This window comes from Eubalaena glacialis, chromosome 4 (assembly GCF_028564815.1).
Source record: "Eubalaena glacialis isolate mEubGla1 chromosome 4, mEubGla1.1.hap2.+ XY, whole genome shotgun sequence".
Classification (NCBI taxonomy): domain Eukaryota; kingdom Metazoa; phylum Chordata; class Mammalia; order Artiodactyla; family Balaenidae; genus Eubalaena; species Eubalaena glacialis.
In genome coordinates this window covers 124,633,348-124,653,604 of record NC_083719.1, presented here as the reverse complement: position 1 = coordinate 124,653,604, position 20,257 = coordinate 124,633,348, and the positions used below count along the sequence as shown (strand labels likewise).

Here is a 20,257-nt window from a genome sequence, read left to right as displayed (position 1 = left end):
TATTCTGCCAATCTGCCGACAACTGAATGTGCAGAATCAGGCTGTGGGGAGAGAGAGGAGTCAGAGCGCTCACTTGGCCCCTTGGCCGGAGCTTCTGGGTCTGGCTTTTACAGGCCGACTGCGGGAGGCCACAGATACTTTGGCCGGGTATAGCCGGTGGGAATTATTTTGCTTTGGCTATTAGTCATTGTGAATATGGTTCCCAGCATAGAACTACCAGAGGAAGAGGGGTGCATGGTAAAGATAAACACCCCACCCCATCCCCAGCAGCTGTCAGTCCTTTGACTCAGAACTCCTTGGATACAAATTTCTATATCTTTGGAATCAGAGAAAACTTTTTTTTTTTTAATTGCCAGATTCCCAGAAATGACTGTTTGTAGGATTAGGACTTCTTTCCATTAAAAGTAAGCCACAAAACGTGGTAAGGAGCTAGAACACCCAACATAGATCTAAATTAGAATCCCAACTCAGCTGTGTGACCTTTGGTGGCCAACCTACCCTGTGTGTGCCTCAGTTTTCTCATCTGTAAAATAGAAATCTGGGCTGTCTTACAACATTGGCGTGTTATCTAATGAGACCATGTGCGTATCTGGCACACAGAGTTATGCACATTGAATGAGAGTTACTATGGGTTTGTTAAGATTGACTCACGTTAGGAATAAATCCTGGAATGAGCCTCTTCTGCAAAACTGCGTCCCAGTTCATGTCATTCATATATGGGAAGTTTTGAATATCGGACAAATGGGAAAACCGTTGGTCTGGATTCGGTTCCAGTAGCTGCCAATGGAATACAAACACCAAGATCATGAGGAAGGTCAAAACTTGGAGTGCAAAAAATGATACAGATTCCCTATGAATATTTCCAAGTATAGGATTGAAGGAAACAAGTAGTGTTCTCCTTTCTTAGCCCCATAAACAAATAATATAGATGAGTGGTCAGCATGAATTGTAAGTTGGTTTTTGTAAGTTGCAATGTGGTGAGTGAAAATAGCTTGTCCTACTGAGTCAAACTTATGTTTGATTCCTGATTCCCCAACTTAGTAATGATGGGCAAGTTTGTTCTCTAAACCTCTGTTTACCCATCTGTAAAAAAGGGATAATAAGCTATTTCATAAGGTTTAGCTACGATTAAATCAAGCCATGTATATAAAGTGACCAAGAGAAGGTCTGTTCTTCTTACGTGGAAAATGTACATTGGTTTTAACAAATGAAATTTATTTCACACTAAAAAATTCAGCAGTTTTTACCACTAATCAAAATATACTGGGGTGACACAGATAAGATGTAACTAAGGTTGCTGTGATAGTTCTGGGTTTTATGAACTGGGATTAAAGATTTTTTCCCCTTTAACCACTCCAGAGCCAACATCATTTCAATCCTGTGGCTCAAATGGAAAATAGCAGTTCCACTTGAGAATGGGCCTGGAGGTGACAACCGTGGGTCATCAGTGTGCACTTTTGGGATAATAGGGCTGTCTTGGAACTAAGGAAAATTTGCTTGTGGAAAATGACCCGCGCCCCCATTCTTTGTCTTTGACATCACCAACGGCAATATCCCTATTCCAAAACAGAACACTGGACCCATAGACAAGAGACATAGGTTTTGAATTCTTAGCCCCCAAACCTCTTTTCCTTGACCAGTTACAACCTGGGCAATTTTCTCTCTTCAGAAAAAAGCCAAGCTCATCCTCTTAGGCTCCTCCATTCTTTCTTTCACGTAATTATTCACTACACATGATTGAGCTCTCACTACAACTGTCCTTAATCTTTCTGGTGAACACAGGCACCTTGAAAAGCTGAGGAAAACTGTGGACCTCATTAATTCAAATACCAAATTCTACCACCTGTCATACTCTGTGTTAAGTGCTGAGGACACCATGAACAAGTCAGACGTGGTCCTTCCCTCATGCAGCTTAAAGAACAATGGTCATTAACCCAAGAGTCACACACGTGCAATGTATAATTTAAAACTGTGAAAAATATGATGAAGGAAATTTCGTGCTGTGTGATCTGACAACAGAGGGAGGCTCCCAGAGGAAGTGATACGTGAGCTGAGATCTAAAGCTGTGTTTCTCAAACTACGCAGAAGAGCCAGTTATTTCTCTTTGTTTGTTTGGTTTAATTTCCAACCCACTGAAGTCAATATGTGGTGTTACTGTGCATGGCTAGTATGGAACACCACACTGTGTGCAACTTGTGATTTGAGTTCAGCATCACTGCATAGGCTTGGACCCTATTCAGTGAGATGAGTCCACTGACCATGTGCTTTGAGGTACCAGAGGTATCCAGTTGCTATAAAAGTTTTTAAATGCTTCCCTCAATTTCTATATGTGTTATGGACCTGTTGGAAATAATTCATGGACTTGAACCAGTCAGTGAATTGCATTAGTAGTACTGACCTAAAGGAGGGAGCTGGAAGAGCTGGGGGTGGGAGCAATGTTCTAGGCAGTGAGACTAGCATGTGCAAAGGCCCTGTGGTTAGAGAATGATATATGAGGGTGAGGAGGGGGAGGGCAAAGAGGAGAGAAAAGCTCAAAGCAGTTTGTAGTCAAAAGGGGGACAAAAGTCCAAAATAAGACTTGAGGGGTAGCTAGAACCTTTATACCATACAAATAATTTTGCTCTTTATTCTAAGAACAATGGGAAGGCAATAAACTTTGCATTGAACAGATCCCTATGGGGCACAGCAGAGAAGAGAATGGAGTGTATAAAAGTGTACAGGGGCAAACCAGTGAAAAGGCAAGACTTGATGGCAGTAGGACTAGGAAGATAGTAGTGGAGATGGAGAGAAGTGACAGATTCAGAAGACATTTAAAAGGTCAGATACGAACATGGTGATGAACTGGGTATGCGCATGATGAATGATTTCCGGTTCTGGCTTATATTAGTGGGTGGACGGAGAGGCCAGAGCAGGAACGCTGGAGAAAGTCCAGGAAATAATGAGTTCAAGAACTCCATTTGGCACATGGAGTTTGAGATGTCTTTGGGACATTTAAGAGGACGTGTGTGTCGCCTTATTAATGAAGCCATGTATTTGAAAGCTGTTAGCTGCAAAACCCACTCTGGAAATGTATTTATCATGACTGCCTCCAATATTGTAACTTAACTTTTAACTTTAAACCAGAGCATGGAAGGAAGCATCACTTCCTTTTGTCATGCATTTGTCCTTCTTACCTTTTTAAGAAGTGACACCATTTCCTGTGACCAGGCAGAAGGGTAAGTCACAAGCGCCGTCTCAAACATGTGTGCAATTTCCTTGCTGGAAGTACTGGAGCGAATATGATACGGTCTCTTAAGGGAGAGAAGTAAGAGTCTTCATTTTTAAAGGGTAAAAGAAACAATGTTGCTTTGCAAATGCTTCCAAGCTAAATTTTCAACCAGTAAAATCTAAATAGCATTTTCTAATGCCCTCCAGCCAATTGTTGTGTTGCCATGTGCATATGTGGTCCACGGTTGCCAGATTTCCTACTTTAAAAAAAGCATACCAGAAATCTATAGTTTCTTGTGAAATCTTGGAATTTTTAAAAGTTGGTAACCCTCTGGGTCAAAGGAAACATTTCTGTGGGCTAAATCCACGTCTGAGATGTCAGTTTGGAACTGTTTTGTAAGGTTAACTAATGTAAGTATTTACCTAAAACATTGGACAAGCGCTCAGTAAATGGAAATTTTAAAAATTGTTATTTAAGTGTTGATTATAAAGAGATTCAGAGTTTTACCATACACACACCTCTTTTTACTTGTTCGAATCATAATGACTAAGCTCAGGTTAGAAGGTTACCCAGAAGACTTCAACCCCAGTCCCAAATGCTATGAGCTGCTAGTACTATGGAGTGGGGTGGAGAATTTTGTGATGAGGCAAGAGTATTTTTACCTCTGAGAGAACCAGATTCTTCTATAGTCCTAACTTGGGGGAAAAAGAAATTAAACAAAACGGTGGCTTTGTTATAATTTTCACAGATATCCACTAGAGGGCAGCCTTTACCTACATTGATTTCTCTGTTTCATAAAGGATTCACCCTGGGATTGTCTCTCTTTATGTGAAGTGAGCTACTTAGAGCTGGAGATTTTACCATATTCACATTTTTGCCCATGGGACCTGGCACCTAGTGAGTGCTCATTGCATGTTTGTTGAATGAACAAAATTTTCATATTAGATTAGCCAATAATAGGACAGTGAATATGGATTTGTACATTTATCAAGTGCCTGACTCTTTGGAGATAATAAATGACTGTGGACCGATTTCTCCCAACTAAATTGGGAGAAATGGAGGAGTTTAATTTTTTCCTTGTTGTAAATCATTATTAAAAGGTAACATAATGTAATTAAGTGTTGGAGCTCTGAAGGCAAAAGGATTTGAGTGCTAAACTGGGTCAGTCAATTTGAGTTTCAATTCCTTCATCTGTAAGATGAAGTTACTTCTTCTGTAAAATGAACCACCTTAGGGGAGTGTTGGGAAAATTAAATGACATAATACATGTAAAGTTCTCAATAGAGTGGCTAATATATATTAGACATAATACAGGAGAGATATTATTATTGACATAAATGTAAAAAGGATGGTGGCTATAAATGTAAATAATGAACAGCAAGATGAGTCATCAAAAAAGGTGGTGTGAAGGAAGGCTTAAATCTATGCATGGCATGTCAACGGCAGTTACCCAGGGAACCAGGAAGTGCTAGGGGTTGACTCCGTAAAAGGGAGATTGACCAAACTTTATTTTTTTAATGCAAGGTTTAAAAACCCCTGCCGCATATTTTCTTCCCTCAAGACTGAATAAAGGACCATAGTTAATTCATTTGTCTCAGTAATGATACAGTGGAAATAACCCTTGTAACTCAATATCAGAAAAAGAGTGCTGGGTACCTTATCAGCGTCATCAATGTTTATTGACTGTTTGCAAGCCAAGGGCACTGTGGGTCACTACATGTGATTCACTGCATGTTTACCATTAAGAACTGGGGCACGTTGGCACACCAAGTTTCCCGGGTTATATGCATGTGCACATATATTTTTTCTTTTTTCTAATTTTCTTCTTTAATTCATTGATGTCTCTAGACCTGCTTTTGAGACATCTAAAAACACAAAATGCTTTGATAAACTAATAAAGGAACTGACAAATGCCACAAGCAAATGGCTTAAGTATGTTGTGTTTTTTTCATTTACTTTAGGCCATATGACTGAACATAATGTACATATATTTAAATCCTCATGCTCTGTCGACTTGTTCAAAATAGTCAAATTACCTTTGTCTTATACAATAATATATTTTTCTAGTTCCAAACTTTAAAAGCCACATTAAGCCATCAACAACCAGAGCTTTATATTTATTCATTTACCAAATATTGATTGAATGCCTACAATGTCCCGCACCTCTGCTGGGCCCTGGGGATACAATGAAGACAGGACAGATGGGATTTCTACAGTGGTAGAGCCTACAGTCTACTCAGCAAAACCATAAATAATAACAGAGACTGTACACACCCACACACACACACACACATACACACACAAATCAATGGAATACATGCTATAAAGAAAAATTACAGTGTGCAATGACAGGATATAGCAGACAATTTTAGGGCAGCATATAAATTAAGAATGAGAATATAAAAAATAACCAAGGTGGAAAAGGTAAAATGTTAGATGGGACAAAGTGAGGTGTTGTGATTATAGTCTTATTTCAGGAGTACAAAAGCAAAAGAGCTGCAGCCAAGGATGTACAATTAGTGCAAAACGACACACGTCCCTATCATAAGCTAATACTATGGATAATACAAAATTAGAGAAGACGTGGACCTTGCCTTTACAATGGCATTGTGAGCGGGGACACAGAGAGATGACAAAGCAGCTTAAGGGCTAAGGGACCATGGTCAGGACAAGATCAGACACCACAGGGATGTTTCAGGCACATTTCCCTTTGAAGCATATATTTTTCTGTTAATCACAATTTGTAAACGTGGAGGAAATGATTGTTTAGCACCCTTCTTCTGTGGTTTAGTTGTGTTGCCAGTTGTAATGAAATGTTGGTACTTAATTTCTTCAGGTTAGCTGTATTTTGAAACATAATTACATGCAGGCTCCTTGGTGATTCTTTGTGAGAAGTGTCAGAATTGTTTTGTAGTGACTTGTTCCTCTGTACTTTCAACAAGCATTTGTTATGTACCTGTTGAAAGCTAAATATTGTGGATAATACTAAACTGTATAAAACACTGCCTTCGCCTTTAATAAATTTACAGTCTGATGATATAGAAGAGATTAAAACCATAAAAATAGATATACCTGGAAAAATTTACAAGGGCGATACATTTGCGAAATGGATTTAATCCTAAAATGTAAAATAGATTTACGTGTTCTGATGTAGAAAGTTCTACATTTTATTTTAAGTGGAAAAAAAAAGTCTCAACAGACAGGTTAAAGCATAATTCTCTTTTTACTGAAACGACAATAACTATGTATATGCGCATGTACGTGAAAACATTATCCTTATAAAATCAGAAGAGGTTTGGAAGTAAATACAAGCTGTTAATTCTAGGAGATGAGATTGGAAGATCAAATGAGTTTTTAATTTCTTAATTGAGAATTTTCTAAGTCTGTCCTTTCTTAGAAATGATCAATATACATGAGATATAAGGATTCTGTTCTACACATCCTTAACTTTACTCAAACTTAATTTAGCAATTTCCAAACTTATTCAAAGAGTGATTTTTTTAAAAAAAAGACCAGGGCTTATCTTAGGAAATATCTTTATAGGCAAAGGAACAAGAGGAAAAGAGCTCCAAGGGATGCCTCGAGACAGGAGGGAGTCCAAAGAGGCTGAAGTGAGTTTGTGAGGAGTCAGGGTCATTCAAATTGAAGCAAAATCTGAAAAGTTAACATGGTTCTAAAGGGCAAAGAATGCCAAGCTAAGGTGTCTGAAGAGTGTCGGGGAGGAGAGGGGTGGGTAAGGCAGGTGAAGGTGTATGTGTGTGTGTGTGTGTGTGTGTGTGTGTGTGTGAATATACGAGGCATTAGGGAGCAACAGCATTTTTTTTTAACATAAAAAGTTAAATCTGTGCTTTACAAAAAAGAATCTGCATTCCCATGTTCATTGCAGCATTATTCACAATAGCCAAGGCACAGAAACAGCATAAATATCCATCAACAGATGAATGAGTAAAGAAGATGTGTGTGTACATGATATACATATATTTATTTATTTATATATTTATTGTATATCTAAATATTATTTATTTATATATTTATATATTTATATATTTATACATATATACATATATTTATCTATAATATATACTTATATATGGTATTATATATTTACACATAATATTCATTATATGTGGATAAATTATAAATGAATAATGGAATATTATACATAACATATATAATATATATTCATATGCAATATATATGAATAATGGAATATTATTCAGCCATAAGAAAAAAGGAAATCCTGCCATTTGCAACAACATGGACAGACCTTGAGTCCAGTACACAAACTGAAACAAGTCAGACAGAGAAGCCAAATAACTGCATCGTATCACTTACACATGGAATCTTAAAAAAAAAAAAATTCAAACACATAGAAACAGAGAGTAGAATAGTTGCCAGGGGTTGAGGGTGGGGAAAATAGGGAGAGGTTGGTAAAAGGGTACAAACTTTCAGTTATGAGCCGAATAAGATCTGAGGATCTAAGTGTAGCATAGTCACTATAGCTGATAACCCCGAATTTATATATGTAGATATGAATTCAGCAACCTGACAGTAACTATGCTTCACCTTTCCTAAGCAGAAAAGGAAAAGAAAAATGAATCTGACAGTGTTAATACATTGTCAGTTACATCAAATCACAGGGAACTACCACGAGGTACAATAATATGGGAGGGAGAAAAAAATCTTTTCTTAGCAAAATTCTTCCTAGGCATTTTCTTAGTTTAAGAAATGTTTCTTGGGGCTTCCCTGGTGGCGCAGTGGTTGAGAGTCTGCCTGCCAATGCAGGGGACACGGGTTCGAGCCCTGGTCTGGGAAGATCCCACATGCCGCGGAGCAGCTGGGCCCGTGAGCCACAACTACTGAGCCTGCGCGTCTGGAGCCTGTGCTCCGCAACAAGAGCGGCCGCGATAGTGAGAGGCCCGCGCACCGCGATGAAGAGTGGCCCGCACTTGCCGCAACTGGAGAAAGCCCTCGCACAGAAACGAAGACCCAACACAGCCATAAATAAATAAATAAATAAATAAGTAAATTTAAGAAAAAACAAAAAAAAACAAAAAAAAAAAGAAATGTTTCTTGTAAAAGGAAACTAATTTGCCACTGAACCCAGAACCCAAGAGGCAAATGAAAGACAGGAATCCAACAAGACAGGGCATGAATTGTGTGTATTAATAATTCACACTGAATCAGAGCCCTGGATTATGACTGCAAAATTATTTTCTTTAAACAAACAAATATATTTATATAAGATATGGAGTGACGTGTATTGATTTTCCCTCTCCGGGAGTTAATAATATCCCTATAATTCATTTAATTTTATCTGCATAATTTAATGTCAACTCACATGCTTGGCCCCATATGTAGGAGAGTGAATTAATTATGGGCAGAAATCCCAAGGGTTGTTACCAGCATCACATGGCCTTGTTGCTTTCATCTCTGAAACAAACTACTTGACTTTTGGCAAAAAAAAAAATCAATCCTTTCACGTAAAAATGAAACTTGCTGGAAGAGTAACTAAGGAGAAATGTAATTCTACTGTACCCGGCCTCTCAACAGCTCATATGCTGTCACTCCCAGTGACCACCAGTCAACAGCAAAGGAATAACCTGCTTCTCTTCTGGAGTTGAACATCTCAGGTGCTGAAAAACACGGAAGAGTTAGGTCAGTTTTACTCCCTGAGACATTAACAAATCTATCTTCCCAACATGTTCTTCCAAAGGCGAATTACCAGGGAAAAGGGTACAAGCACTTTTATGTGTGTTTATCATCCATTGCTAGTTTGCTCACTGCAGGCAAAAGTTTCTAATTTTCTAGTCTTTCTCATTCATCACCAACACACACAGGCATACACAGCCCTTAATGGACAAATTCTTCTCTGACTTAGAACACGCACCTATGAAAAATTGGATCCCATCAGGCCTCAAATGTGTGGCTGACTCTGAAAGCAGGAAGGCTGAGAAGAGGTTACATTCATTGTCTTGATTTGGAAGGGTTGTGATCAGGACGTAAATTTGTATTACTGCTGCAAACATTGTTCAGAATTTGGCTCCCGGCTACATGGGATTGACTCTCCATCTCAGAGTCATCTGGAAGAGGCAAAGGCAGCATTTGCAGCCTGTACTGGGGGTGAGGGAGAGGAGAAAGGGCGGGGCACTCTGAGAGAGATACGGTTTTCCATCACTTGTGGGGCATTGACACTTTGTCCCATAGTTCTGTGAATTGGCTCCAGTGGAAGGCAGAACCTCAGTCAATCTTACCCCAGTGGAGACCCCTAGTTATGTGTTCTCTAACACACTGAGAACCTTCTACCTTCTACACACCCTTCCAAGAATATACCTAACTCCTGAGGGATGGAGTGGGGAAAATGAAGTACAAAGCAAGGGCAGGTCTCTTCTCTGTTTGCTTGTCCAGTACCGAATCTGGCATTTAGTGTCACTCAACAGAAATTGGTTAAACGAATGAACAATACTGAATCAATCAATCAAGCCCTGGTTGCAAACATTAGCTGAAACCAGGCTGTCTGTGTTCAAAAACTGCCTTCACCACTTATTGTGACCTTAAACGAGTCAGTGGGCTGAGCTTGAGAATCTTCATCAGGAAAATCAGAACAATGAGAAGGCAGTTCCTACAGAGGTGAGAAACTAAATGAGATAATGCATGCCAAAATCTCAGCACAGTGTCCAGCACCTGGAAAGTACTCAAAAAATTAGGCACTCTTCTAGAGAGGCAAACATCCATAATAATGGGAATTTTACCTAGCCAAAAGCTGCACACTTGACCCAAGCCTCTGGTAGTAAGGTGCTGGCTCTGGACAAAGGAAATTGGCGTGATGTGGGACCTGCATACAGGTTTGCCCTGCCTGGTGCACTCAATTTCAAGTAAAATCCCGTGGGCAACATCCAATCAGAGAGGTAGAATGTTGACATCCCAACGTCCAGGGTTGACCCAGACTGTAAAAGCCCGCTGTAGCAGAACTAAGCAAGCTTCATTCCCTGGTGGGTTCACCTTTCATGCGTCACTGCATTCTTTCTGCAAGTCACAGCTCCCCATGCAATTTGGGAGATAATGGTCCTGATCCCACAGTGCTCCCACAGACCGGATGGAGTGGGCTATACTTCTGCTTTCCCTTGTCAATATCTCACAGCAAGTCATCTGTAGATGACGTAGTCCCTCCAGGTGACAGGTGACAAATATCTCAGAGAAGCTGCAGAGAACTTTGAGGGATAAACAGACAATTGTGCTAAGAAATTACCCACCAGCATAAACATCACTCTATGAAAGCTGTGTATTCTGTCATCTTGGACCACCCTTGGAGTTTATACGAGTAGAATCCTCTTCTACTTACTGTTTTCCAGCATGAAGACACTTGAATATGCATTCATTCATTCAACAAATATTCACGGTATGCTAGGCATTGAGGAATTTTGGAAGAACACTAAGAAAAAACATGATGGCAACATACAAAAGCATAACAGATGGGAAATCCTTTGAGCCCTCAAAGAGCTGAAAAGCCAGGGCAGGGAGATGCTGAGGACTTCCATCAACCCTGCAGGAGGACTCCTTGCTCCTGAGACGGTACAAATAGAGGTGGAGAGGGACTAAGTTTCCTTGAAAAAAGACGTTGAGTATTTCATTTGGTTTTTAAAGTATTTCCATAATTCCATTCAGAAAAGTAAATATAACATAAAAGAAAAATTAACAAGCAGTTATAAGTAAATGGCCATGTAACCTTACACAGGGCACAATATAGAATCTTGACTCCACCACTGGGTCCTGTCCTGTTTACAACCATAGAAATAACCACTATCCTGAATTTCTGTCGGTAATTTTCTTCTTGCCTTTCTACATAGATTTACTATCTGTGTATGCATTTCTAAGCAACACCTTAGTTTTGCCTATTTTAGTAATACTTATATATATGTTGTGTATATATATATGTATATGACATATATGTATGTATATATAACAGATGTGTGTATAACATATATGTATATGTATTTGTGTATATATATAACATGGGTATGTGTGTTGTGTGTGTGTGTTAAATCTTACTGCTTGTTTTCTTCAGTGACTTGCTTTTCTTGTTCAACATTATGTGTATAAAATTTATCCAACTTGCTGCACATAGTTTGTTCACATTCAAAGCCATACGAATATACTGTCATTTACCTACCTTTCCTACTTTTAATAGCCATTTGGATTGTCTTCAATTTGGAGTATTTTGAACAATGCTCTCATGAACATTCCTGCACATGTAAGACTCCTCTAAGTCCACACGTCTTTAGGTTACATTTCTGGGAGGGGAAATTCTGGGATGGGCTGTGCATCTTCACCCATGCTAGATAACGCCAAACTATTTACCACAGTGGTTGTACCAATTAACACTCTGACTAGCAACGCGTGAGACTTTACTCAACCTCCTTATCCACACTCGACATTAACTAACCTTGTGACTTTTCTAATCTAGTGGGTAAGTAATGGTCTTCCATTGTGGTTTAAATTGGCATTCTCCTGATTACTAATAAGCTTGCCCATGCTTTAATACATTTATTAGCTATTTGGATTTCCATTATTTGGCTTTCAGATTTTAAAGCAACGGGACAGTAGATTCTGCTCAGGACATAAAGAAAGGGGCCAAGAACTGATATATAAATATAGTACAACAGAATTAATTCCTGGAATTTACAAAAATGATTCTAAATTTCCTCTATAAAATATGTGAATAATAAAGGTTTTCTGAAAAAGGATAAAGGGACTTGCATTCCATGTGTTAAACCACATTATAAAGCTACAATAATTGATTTGAAAGCCACAGAATATAGATGCTAGTACATAAAAATACTTAGCTTATGATGAACATGTTTCAAATCAGCATGTTTGGGATCTTATTTGATACATGGTCTCAAAACAATTATTTAAGAATATAACAAAAATGAAGTCATATCCTTACTGTATATCTTACCACATATATAGCTGGATTAAGAAAAATTAAACTATAACAAAAATAAGAATATAGGTAACCATGTCTAAAATCTAGAGGTAAGAAGGTCTTGCTAAGAATATCATCAAAGGTAGAAACTGTAAAGTAAAAAGACTAATGGTTTAAGATCTGGAAGCAACCTAAGTGTCCATCAACAGATGAGTGGATAAAGAAGATGTGGTAGATATATAGCATGGAATACTACTCTGCCATAAAAAAGAATGAAATTTTGCCATTTGCAACAGCATGGATGAACTTGGAGGGTATTATGCTAAGTGAAATAAATCAGAGAAAGACAAATACTGTATAATATCACTTATATGTGGAATCTAAAAAATACAACATCAAAAAGAGTCATGTACCAAAATGTTCATTGCAGCTCTATTTACAATAGCCAGGACATGGAAGCAACCTAAGTGTCCGTCAACAGATGAATGGATAAAGAAGATGTGGCAATATATACACAATGGAATATTACTCAGCCATAAAAAGAAACGAAATTGAGTTATTTGTAGTGAGGTGGATGGACCTAGAGTCTGTCATACAGAGCGAAGTAAGTCAGAAAGAGAAAAACAAATACCATATGCTAACACATATATATGGAATCTAAAAAAAAAAAAAAAAGGTCATGAAGAACCTAGGGGCAAGATGGGAATAAAGACGCAGACCTACTAGAGAATGGACTTGAGGACACAGGGAGGGGGAAGGGTAAGCTGGGACAAAGTGAGAGAGTGGCATGGACATATATACACTACCAAACGTAAAATAGATAGCTAGTGGGAAGCAACCGCATAGCACAGGGAGATCAGCTCGGTGCTTTGTGACCACCTAGAGGGGTGGGATAGGGAGGGTGGGAGGGAGGGAGATGCAAGAGGGAAGAGATATGGGGACATATGTATATGTATAACTGATTCACTTTGTTATAAAGCAGAAACTAATACACCATTGTAAAGCAATTATACTCCAATAAAGATGTTAAAAAAAAATTGAAAATAAAAAATACAAGAAACTAGTGAATATAATGAAAAAGAAGCAGATTCACAGTTATAGAGAACAAACTAGTGGTTACCAGTGGGGGGAGGGAAGAGAGGAGGGGCAATATGGGGGGAGGGACAATATAAGGGTAGGGGATTAAAATGTACAAACTACTGTTAGGTATAAAATAAGCTACAAGTATATACTGTGCAATACAGGGAATATAGCCAATATTTTATAATAACTATAAATGGAGTACAACCTTTAAAAATAAAAAAATAAAATAGACTACAAAAGAATATGACTAAGGGTTTGATGTTAGGAACATAGTTCTTCATGTCAAAAATGCTATAAGAACAACAGCAACTAAAAAGTAGGAAATTATATTTATAACACATGTGATACATTAGAATTTAATATCCTTTATATATAAAGGTCAAGAATTCTTTACATAATAAGAAATAGAAAAAAATGTATTAACACTAATAGAAAATGGGCAAAGAACATGAACAGGCAATTTACAAAAGAAGTAAAATAAAAGCAATTTTAATGTCATCATGAGGTACCGTTTTCACTTATCTTTTTTGTGAAGATTAAGATATTGACAGTGCAGCCCTGGTGAGGATGCAAGGAAGTGAAGATCCTCAGATGCTTCCAGAGCAAATGAGTAGAAATCAACGCAAACTTTCAGGAGGGAAATGCGTTAACATATATACCCTTTGACCAGAAATTCCTTGAATGGGGATTTATCACGGGAAATAAGTTGTAGCACATATTTCTGCTAACAGGATTTTTATCACAAATTTATTTATATTTCAAATTGAGAAATAACCTAAGATTCAACAATAAAGAATTGGTTCAATAGATTTTGATGCAGCCCTCTAATTCTGTAGCATGTGAACATGAAAAATGATAGTTATATATATGGGCCTGGAAAAATAAGTAGTGTCAGTTGTCCAGAGCCGGGCTCTGAAGTCAGAGAGAAGTGGTTTCCGTTCTGGCTGAGACATGCTTATTGCCAGGAGGCGGAGAGAGAGCACAGCAGCGTGTGGAGGGTTAGACTCTGGCATCCCTCACTGAATTGCTTTTCGTTTAAATGACGTAGCACATGCACTTAGGACAGTGCTTGGCCAACAGGAAGAGCTCAGTACATGTCAGCCATTACTCCTCCTGCTCCGCTGTCATCACCATCAACATTCCAGACTTGAGACGTTTTCGATTTGGATTTAACTTTGTGCTCTGCCAGTTGCTTGCTGTGTGATTATAATCACGTCACTTTCTCTGTAGGCCTGATTTTTTTTAATCTATGAAAACATATTTCGTTGAGTTGCTTTGAAAATTTAATGATATAATGTTAAAAACTTAGCAAAATGCTTGGGACATAATAGATGCTCACTATATGATGCCTATTGTTATTATTGTTATTACGTTTTAAAGTGAAAATTTAGGTTGCAAAACTCCTGTATGATCCAACTTAAAAAAATGTGTTTGTGTGTATACAGAATAAAGGTCTGGAAGGAAACCATAAATATCTACAAGTAGAGAGATTAATTTCCCCGTTGCTTAATCAGCAGTTTACACATTTTCCATAGTATATCTGTTTGTTTGGTTTGGTTAATTTGGAGAAGAGGAATGTTTTAATTGGTTAAGCTCTAAGTGATCTGGATTATATTCACACAGACCAGGGGTGGGGAGAAGGAGGGATTGGAGTTGATTGGAAAGAGCATGGAGGTAGAAGATGATGAATTCAAAAAAGCAAAACTTCCTTGTTGGGTGCAGGTGCTTAAGAACTGACAGACAAGGGGTGGGATAGGGAGGGTGGGAGGGAGACACAAGAGGGAGGGGATATGGGGATATATGTATATGTATAGCTGATTCACTTTGTTATAAAGCAGAAACTAACACACCATTGTAAAGCAATTATACGCCAATAAAGATGTTAAAAAAAAAAAAAAAAAAGAACTGACAGGCAGCTCATCTTCTTATTGCCAGAGTCGAGGAACTGCTGTATAATATGCTAAGCATCTTACATTAGAAAATGTTGTATATTCCTATAATCTTCATTCAGTATTTCATCCTAGCTTTCTTTCTTTTTAGAAGTTTTTTTCTTTCTGGTTAATTGCTAATTACATTCTGCAGGAATGCTATAAAATGAGTGCTGGTGAATGTCTGTTAGGTAGATTTTACCAAATTATTGGGAACATAATTTTTAAAAAGAGAAAGCAGACTTCTGCCTGTGATATCTCTTAGGAAGATTCCTATCCAAAAATCAAAGGCAAGAACAACTTCTGGATGAAAATATAAGCGTTGACAGTCAGATATTCATTTTTTAAAATAAAACTAGAAACATTTCTAAGAGCGTGGCCTACCTAATTTGGCTTACATCTATTTAAGAATCATAAATAAACTTTTAACTTTCTCTCTCTCTCTCTCTTTTAGGGAGAAGCTTGGTTTTCTAAAGTCAGAACGAGCTTGCTTTAAATCTAGGCTTTTTCAATTATTAGCCATGTGATCTTGAGCAAATTACTTAGCTTCTTATTTTCCTCATTGTAAAATGGTGATAATTACAGTTTGCCTCACAGGGTTGTTGAGAAAAAATTAATGAGTCAATGAATGCAAAACATTTAGCACATTGTCTGGTCCCTAGAAGGCTTTCAATAAATATTAGTAATTGTTAATTATAAGGGGGGGGGTGGAGAGGTGCAGAGAAACTTGACTGGATTCCAATTTCCTAGCTCTGTGTCGTGAAAAGACTGGAAATGCCAATTTTTAGGAGAATCAAATTATACGGCTATTGTATTTAAAATCACTGGGGAGAGAAAAGAAAGATGGTCTTCCTTTACTCCTCTCACCATGGAAACCAGGCTTAGAAAACCCAGATGCACATTTTCTGATTTGGCTCCAAGCAAATAGCCCTTAATATGGAAACCCAGGAAACCTGGGGAATAAACTCATCAGACCAGCAGTCTCAGAGATTCCTTTTTATCATTTGAGTACCATGGGTTTTAGGCAAGAAAATAGGCTGAATTATATGTGTCCATTATTTTAGAAGGACAAAGGAGACTTATTCCCCCCCACTGATAATTGGAAGCCAGGAAATTTGCAGTTGTTCAAATACCATATAAAATCAGGCTCATTTTTCCCCACAGATGATTTCTTTCTCTTGGAAAGCGAGGTGGCCCTGCACAGAGTTCTCTTTTCCTCTCTCTCTTTATTTAGTTCTCTCTTTAGTTCCATGAGGAAGAGAATGAAATATTGAAAGAAAGTGGCATTGCTCTTGCCTTTAATTTCAAGTTCAAATATTTCACCTGTGAATTATTCACGGGATTGTTGTGGTGATAAACCTAAAACCAAAATTATAACTGGAAGGTACTTTGTGAACTTACAGCCCTATGCATGTTATGCAGGATTATGTAAATCATGGTTAAAATAATACTTATGTCACTTATTACCATCCTACTTATGGCTGTACCTTCTCTGTTTGATTCTTTTTTTTTTTTTTAACTCCTTTTACTAGACGGTAAGCTCTACGGGCTGGAGACCTTGTATGTTTTGCTCCCTGCAGGATCACCGGCACCTGAAACAGTGCTGAGTACACAGAGGCAATTAGTAGATATTTATTGAATTAATTATTAATATTCTTCATCAGGAAGTAGGTAGAAACTGTCCTTAATAACTCATAAAATAGTGTTTTTACATGTAATCCGTGACTCTCCTGAATCAAGATCAGACTGGGTGCTTGATAAAAGGAGATTCCTGAGGCTCACCGCAGACCTGTGCAATTAGAAGCTCTCCAGGTAAAGTCAGAGGGGGACTTGTCATTTCTAGCTGCAAGGCCCTACAGATGATTGAACCCGTAGTACATGGTGTCTACAGGAATGAATAAAAAAGCCTTCCTCTTAGTCGCTATGGCGGCTCAGGGGGCCCATACCCATGTAAGGCTTGGTGCCGGCCACGGTGGTGATGCACATCTCCACAGGTAGCATCGTAGCAATGTTGAAGTCTGTGATGTGCACGTGCCCTGCGAGGGAGAAGGACCACAGAGAACGTTAAGTTCCATTCAACCCAGCGGCACACCACGCTTTTTTTAATCAATAGTACCTGGAAGCTTAGTTTGTAAATTCTTGTACGCCATTTGCAATTGGGTACAGGCAGTAAAAACTCAATTATCCTATCCCCAAGACCAATATAGTCTAAACCAGCAACCCTCCAGGTGCCAAAACACGAAAAGGTTAATGTCTGGTTGTAAATTTGTAGTTCAATGTCAGAAAGTTTTAACCTTGGTCTTTAAGAGCCCACGTTCTGGTAAATTCTAGTTAGGCAATTTTTGCCTGTTCTCAGCATTTTAAGTTGGTACAGCCTGTGAGAGTCAAGAGGGGGGCAGATAAGGACTATTTGAAGTATCAAATCTCCAAGCATCTTTACAGGATCTTTTTTTTTTTTTTAAAGAAACAAATGTTGTTAATACAAAGCAGACATGTCTGTGGATACATATATTTATTTCTTTGCCAAGAAAGAGTTCTTTCTCTCCTTGTTTTTCTGAATATCATTAGTAGTTTTTTGTCTGAGAGTTCAGGTTGTCCCCCAGGGGTCCCCAACAAAATAATGTACCAAGGGAAAGTAGGGAAAAGTCAAGTTTTATTTTTAAAGAGGCTCTAGAAAGAGCCCTAGACTGGGAGCCAGGAGACTTAGGTCCTGCCCTGAATTCTGCTCCAAATACATCGTACACTTGAAGTTCCTTTCCTGTGTTGAACCTAAGTTTCCCTTAAAAATAAAATTCGTGGGCAGACTAGATGATCTCTAGGGTCTCTCTGCAGTGTTCACACTCATGGCAATATAGTGTGGGTCTAACACTTAAGTTCAGCAGGGAGCACACCTTACAAAGTGTATTAGGGTCCTTACATTCACAGCCAGAAGTAGGATAAGCCCGTTCTGTTAGCTGTTGGCAGGAAAGTCATATGCTTTGAGAGGATCGTGAAGTGTTGGCATTTCCATTTGCATGCTTCTGTGGTTGTGATGAGACATGGTGGTAACTGGAGGGGATTCTTCTTCCATATCCCACAGACCACGCTTCCCTTGCCAACTGCACTATCTGCTCCCTGATAGCATCCAGCCTACCGCTAACGAGAAATCTCACTGTCTTTATCTCCAGGGTTTTGTGTGGTGCAAAAAGTGTTTTGTTTATATCTGTTGACATTTTAATAAAGTAAAAGTAGCGCTCATCAAGCTGAAAGTGAAGGTATTCTTGCATAAGTGGTACCAACAGATGATTTCCAGAAATCACCTTACCATAATATAGGTTGTTTCAGTATTTTCTTTCTCTGTTTCTCCCCATGGCTCACGGTCAAAGCCCTGGATCAATGTTTCACAAGGTTTGATACAAAACCGGTGAGCCTGGAGACAGTGATTAAGAGCCTGTTCTCCGGAGTCTGACCGCCTGGCTTCAAGTCCCGGCTCTAATACTAACTAGCTATGCTACCTCAAAAAGGTGACTTATCCTCTCTGTAAAGTTGAGATGATAGTAGTCATCTTCTCATGAGGTTGTTGGGAAGATCAAATGAAACAATGCTGTGGAAGGCTTTGCTCAGCATTTGGCAGGAAGTTGCTATTTGTCGTGATCAGATGCTCCAGAGTGATTTTGTGAAACCCACACGCCTGGACTTCATTCTCCTGAGACACCAATGCAGTGGGACTGGTGGGAGAGCCAGGCATCCACGTTAGAAACAGAAAAAGAAACTCCACAGGTGATTCAGATGGGCAGCCAGGCATGGGATCCTCTACGTTAGCCTGGGCAGGTGTTCTAAGCCGACTCAGTCCTAAGATTGGCCATGCTCATGTAGAAGTAGAAAGTAGAGGATGTTTCAGAGTCAGCTGGTTCTCAAAGTGCAGTCCCCAGACCAGCAGCATCAGTATCACCTGGGAAAGTGTTAGAAATGCAAATTCCTGGGCCCTACCTCTGCGTACTGAATCAGAAACTTGGAGGATGGGGGCCCAATGTTTAAAAAAGCTCCCTAGGTGATTCTGATACCCAGTAAAGTTTGAGACCACACTTTTAAAAGAAGACCAGGCTTAGTAGAAGATCTTGACTGCAGTAAGTACTCACTCATTACATTTCTTTCGAATGTGGTTGAAAGAATGTTAATGTTATAAGTAGTATTTTTTACATTCATATGATTAATTGCAATTTTCAAAAGGTTTTCATTCACTTTAATCTAATGAAGTAGTTCCTATTTTACAGGAGAGCTGTTTGTGGCTAAGTTCTCAGTGCTTAGAAGTAGCAGAGCTAGAATTAGGATCTAGAATTTGGTCCAGGACTTCTTTGGTGGGTTATAAATCGCCCAAAAACTTTTTGCGCTGTATCATAAGACCAAAGAGCTGAACAAACTAAAAGAACTATCTGCTGGTTGGCTCAGGGTTCCCCCACCAGGGTGCATAGTAAACAATGGGGAGGAATCATTTGAGGGTCAGGATCTACTGGAAACTGTTGCCTGGTGCCCTCAAGCTGAACAAGGAAAGCAGAGCCCCTGGCCACCAGCCCCGATGTCTCCATTCCAGGCCCAGGATGCTGCCATACTTCCCTGTGCTCACCGTGGGGATCCTTCTGCCATGTTCCCTTCTGTGCTGTGGAAATGAATCTGAGTTCTGGCTCAGAGAGGAAGGTTCAGTCACCTGCTGATGGAGGGACACAGGAATTGCTTGGGTGTGAGGGGCCACTCTGGCCTCTTCCATAAGCCCCGGCCCTGAGGGAGCCTTAGAACAGAGTTTTTCAACCTGGAACTACTGAGATCTTGGACCTGATCATTCTTTGCTGTGAAGGGCTGTCCGGTGCATGGTGGAATGCTTAGTTGCATCCCTGGCCTCTGTCCACTAGATGCCAAAAGTACTTCCCTCTCCTGGATAGAATCCTGACCATCAAAAATGTCTCCAGACATGGCCAGGTGTCCCCTGCAGGGAGAGACAGTAGAGGAAAAGCATCCCCAGTTAGAACCACTGCCTTACTGTGAAGTTTTTCAGATACAAGGCTCAGAACTCCCTCACTGAACACCCTAGGGAGTGATCTGCCAGTTCTTTGCACCTCTGTACCTTGAGGCACAGAA

General features: G+C 39.1%; 2 protein-coding genes across 6 annotated transcripts in view; one reads left to right on the top strand and one right to left on the bottom strand.

Moving 5' to 3' along the window:
* The window catches only part of PPP2R2B (protein phosphatase 2 regulatory subunit Bbeta), a 685,183-nt gene that overhangs the window by 187 nt on the left and 664,739 nt on the right, over positions 1–20,257 (top strand). The window lies entirely within an intron of this gene.
* STK32A (serine/threonine kinase 32A) overlaps positions 1–20,257 on the bottom strand; it is a 127,109-nt gene that overhangs the window by 10,940 nt on the left and 95,912 nt on the right. For all 4 annotated transcript variants that reach the window (XM_061189805.1, XM_061189804.1, XM_061189807.1 and 1 more), the window contains exons 7-10: positions 17,092–17,181; positions 8,747–8,844; positions 3,174–3,290; positions 652–777 (exon numbers count right to left, since the gene is read on the bottom strand). In XM_061189805.1, the coding sequence (XP_061045788.1) occupies positions 652–777; positions 3,174–3,290; positions 8,747–8,844; positions 17,092–17,181 (431 nt within the window). The remainder of the gene's footprint in view (positions 1–651; positions 778–3,173; positions 3,291–8,746; positions 8,845–17,091; positions 17,182–20,257) is intronic.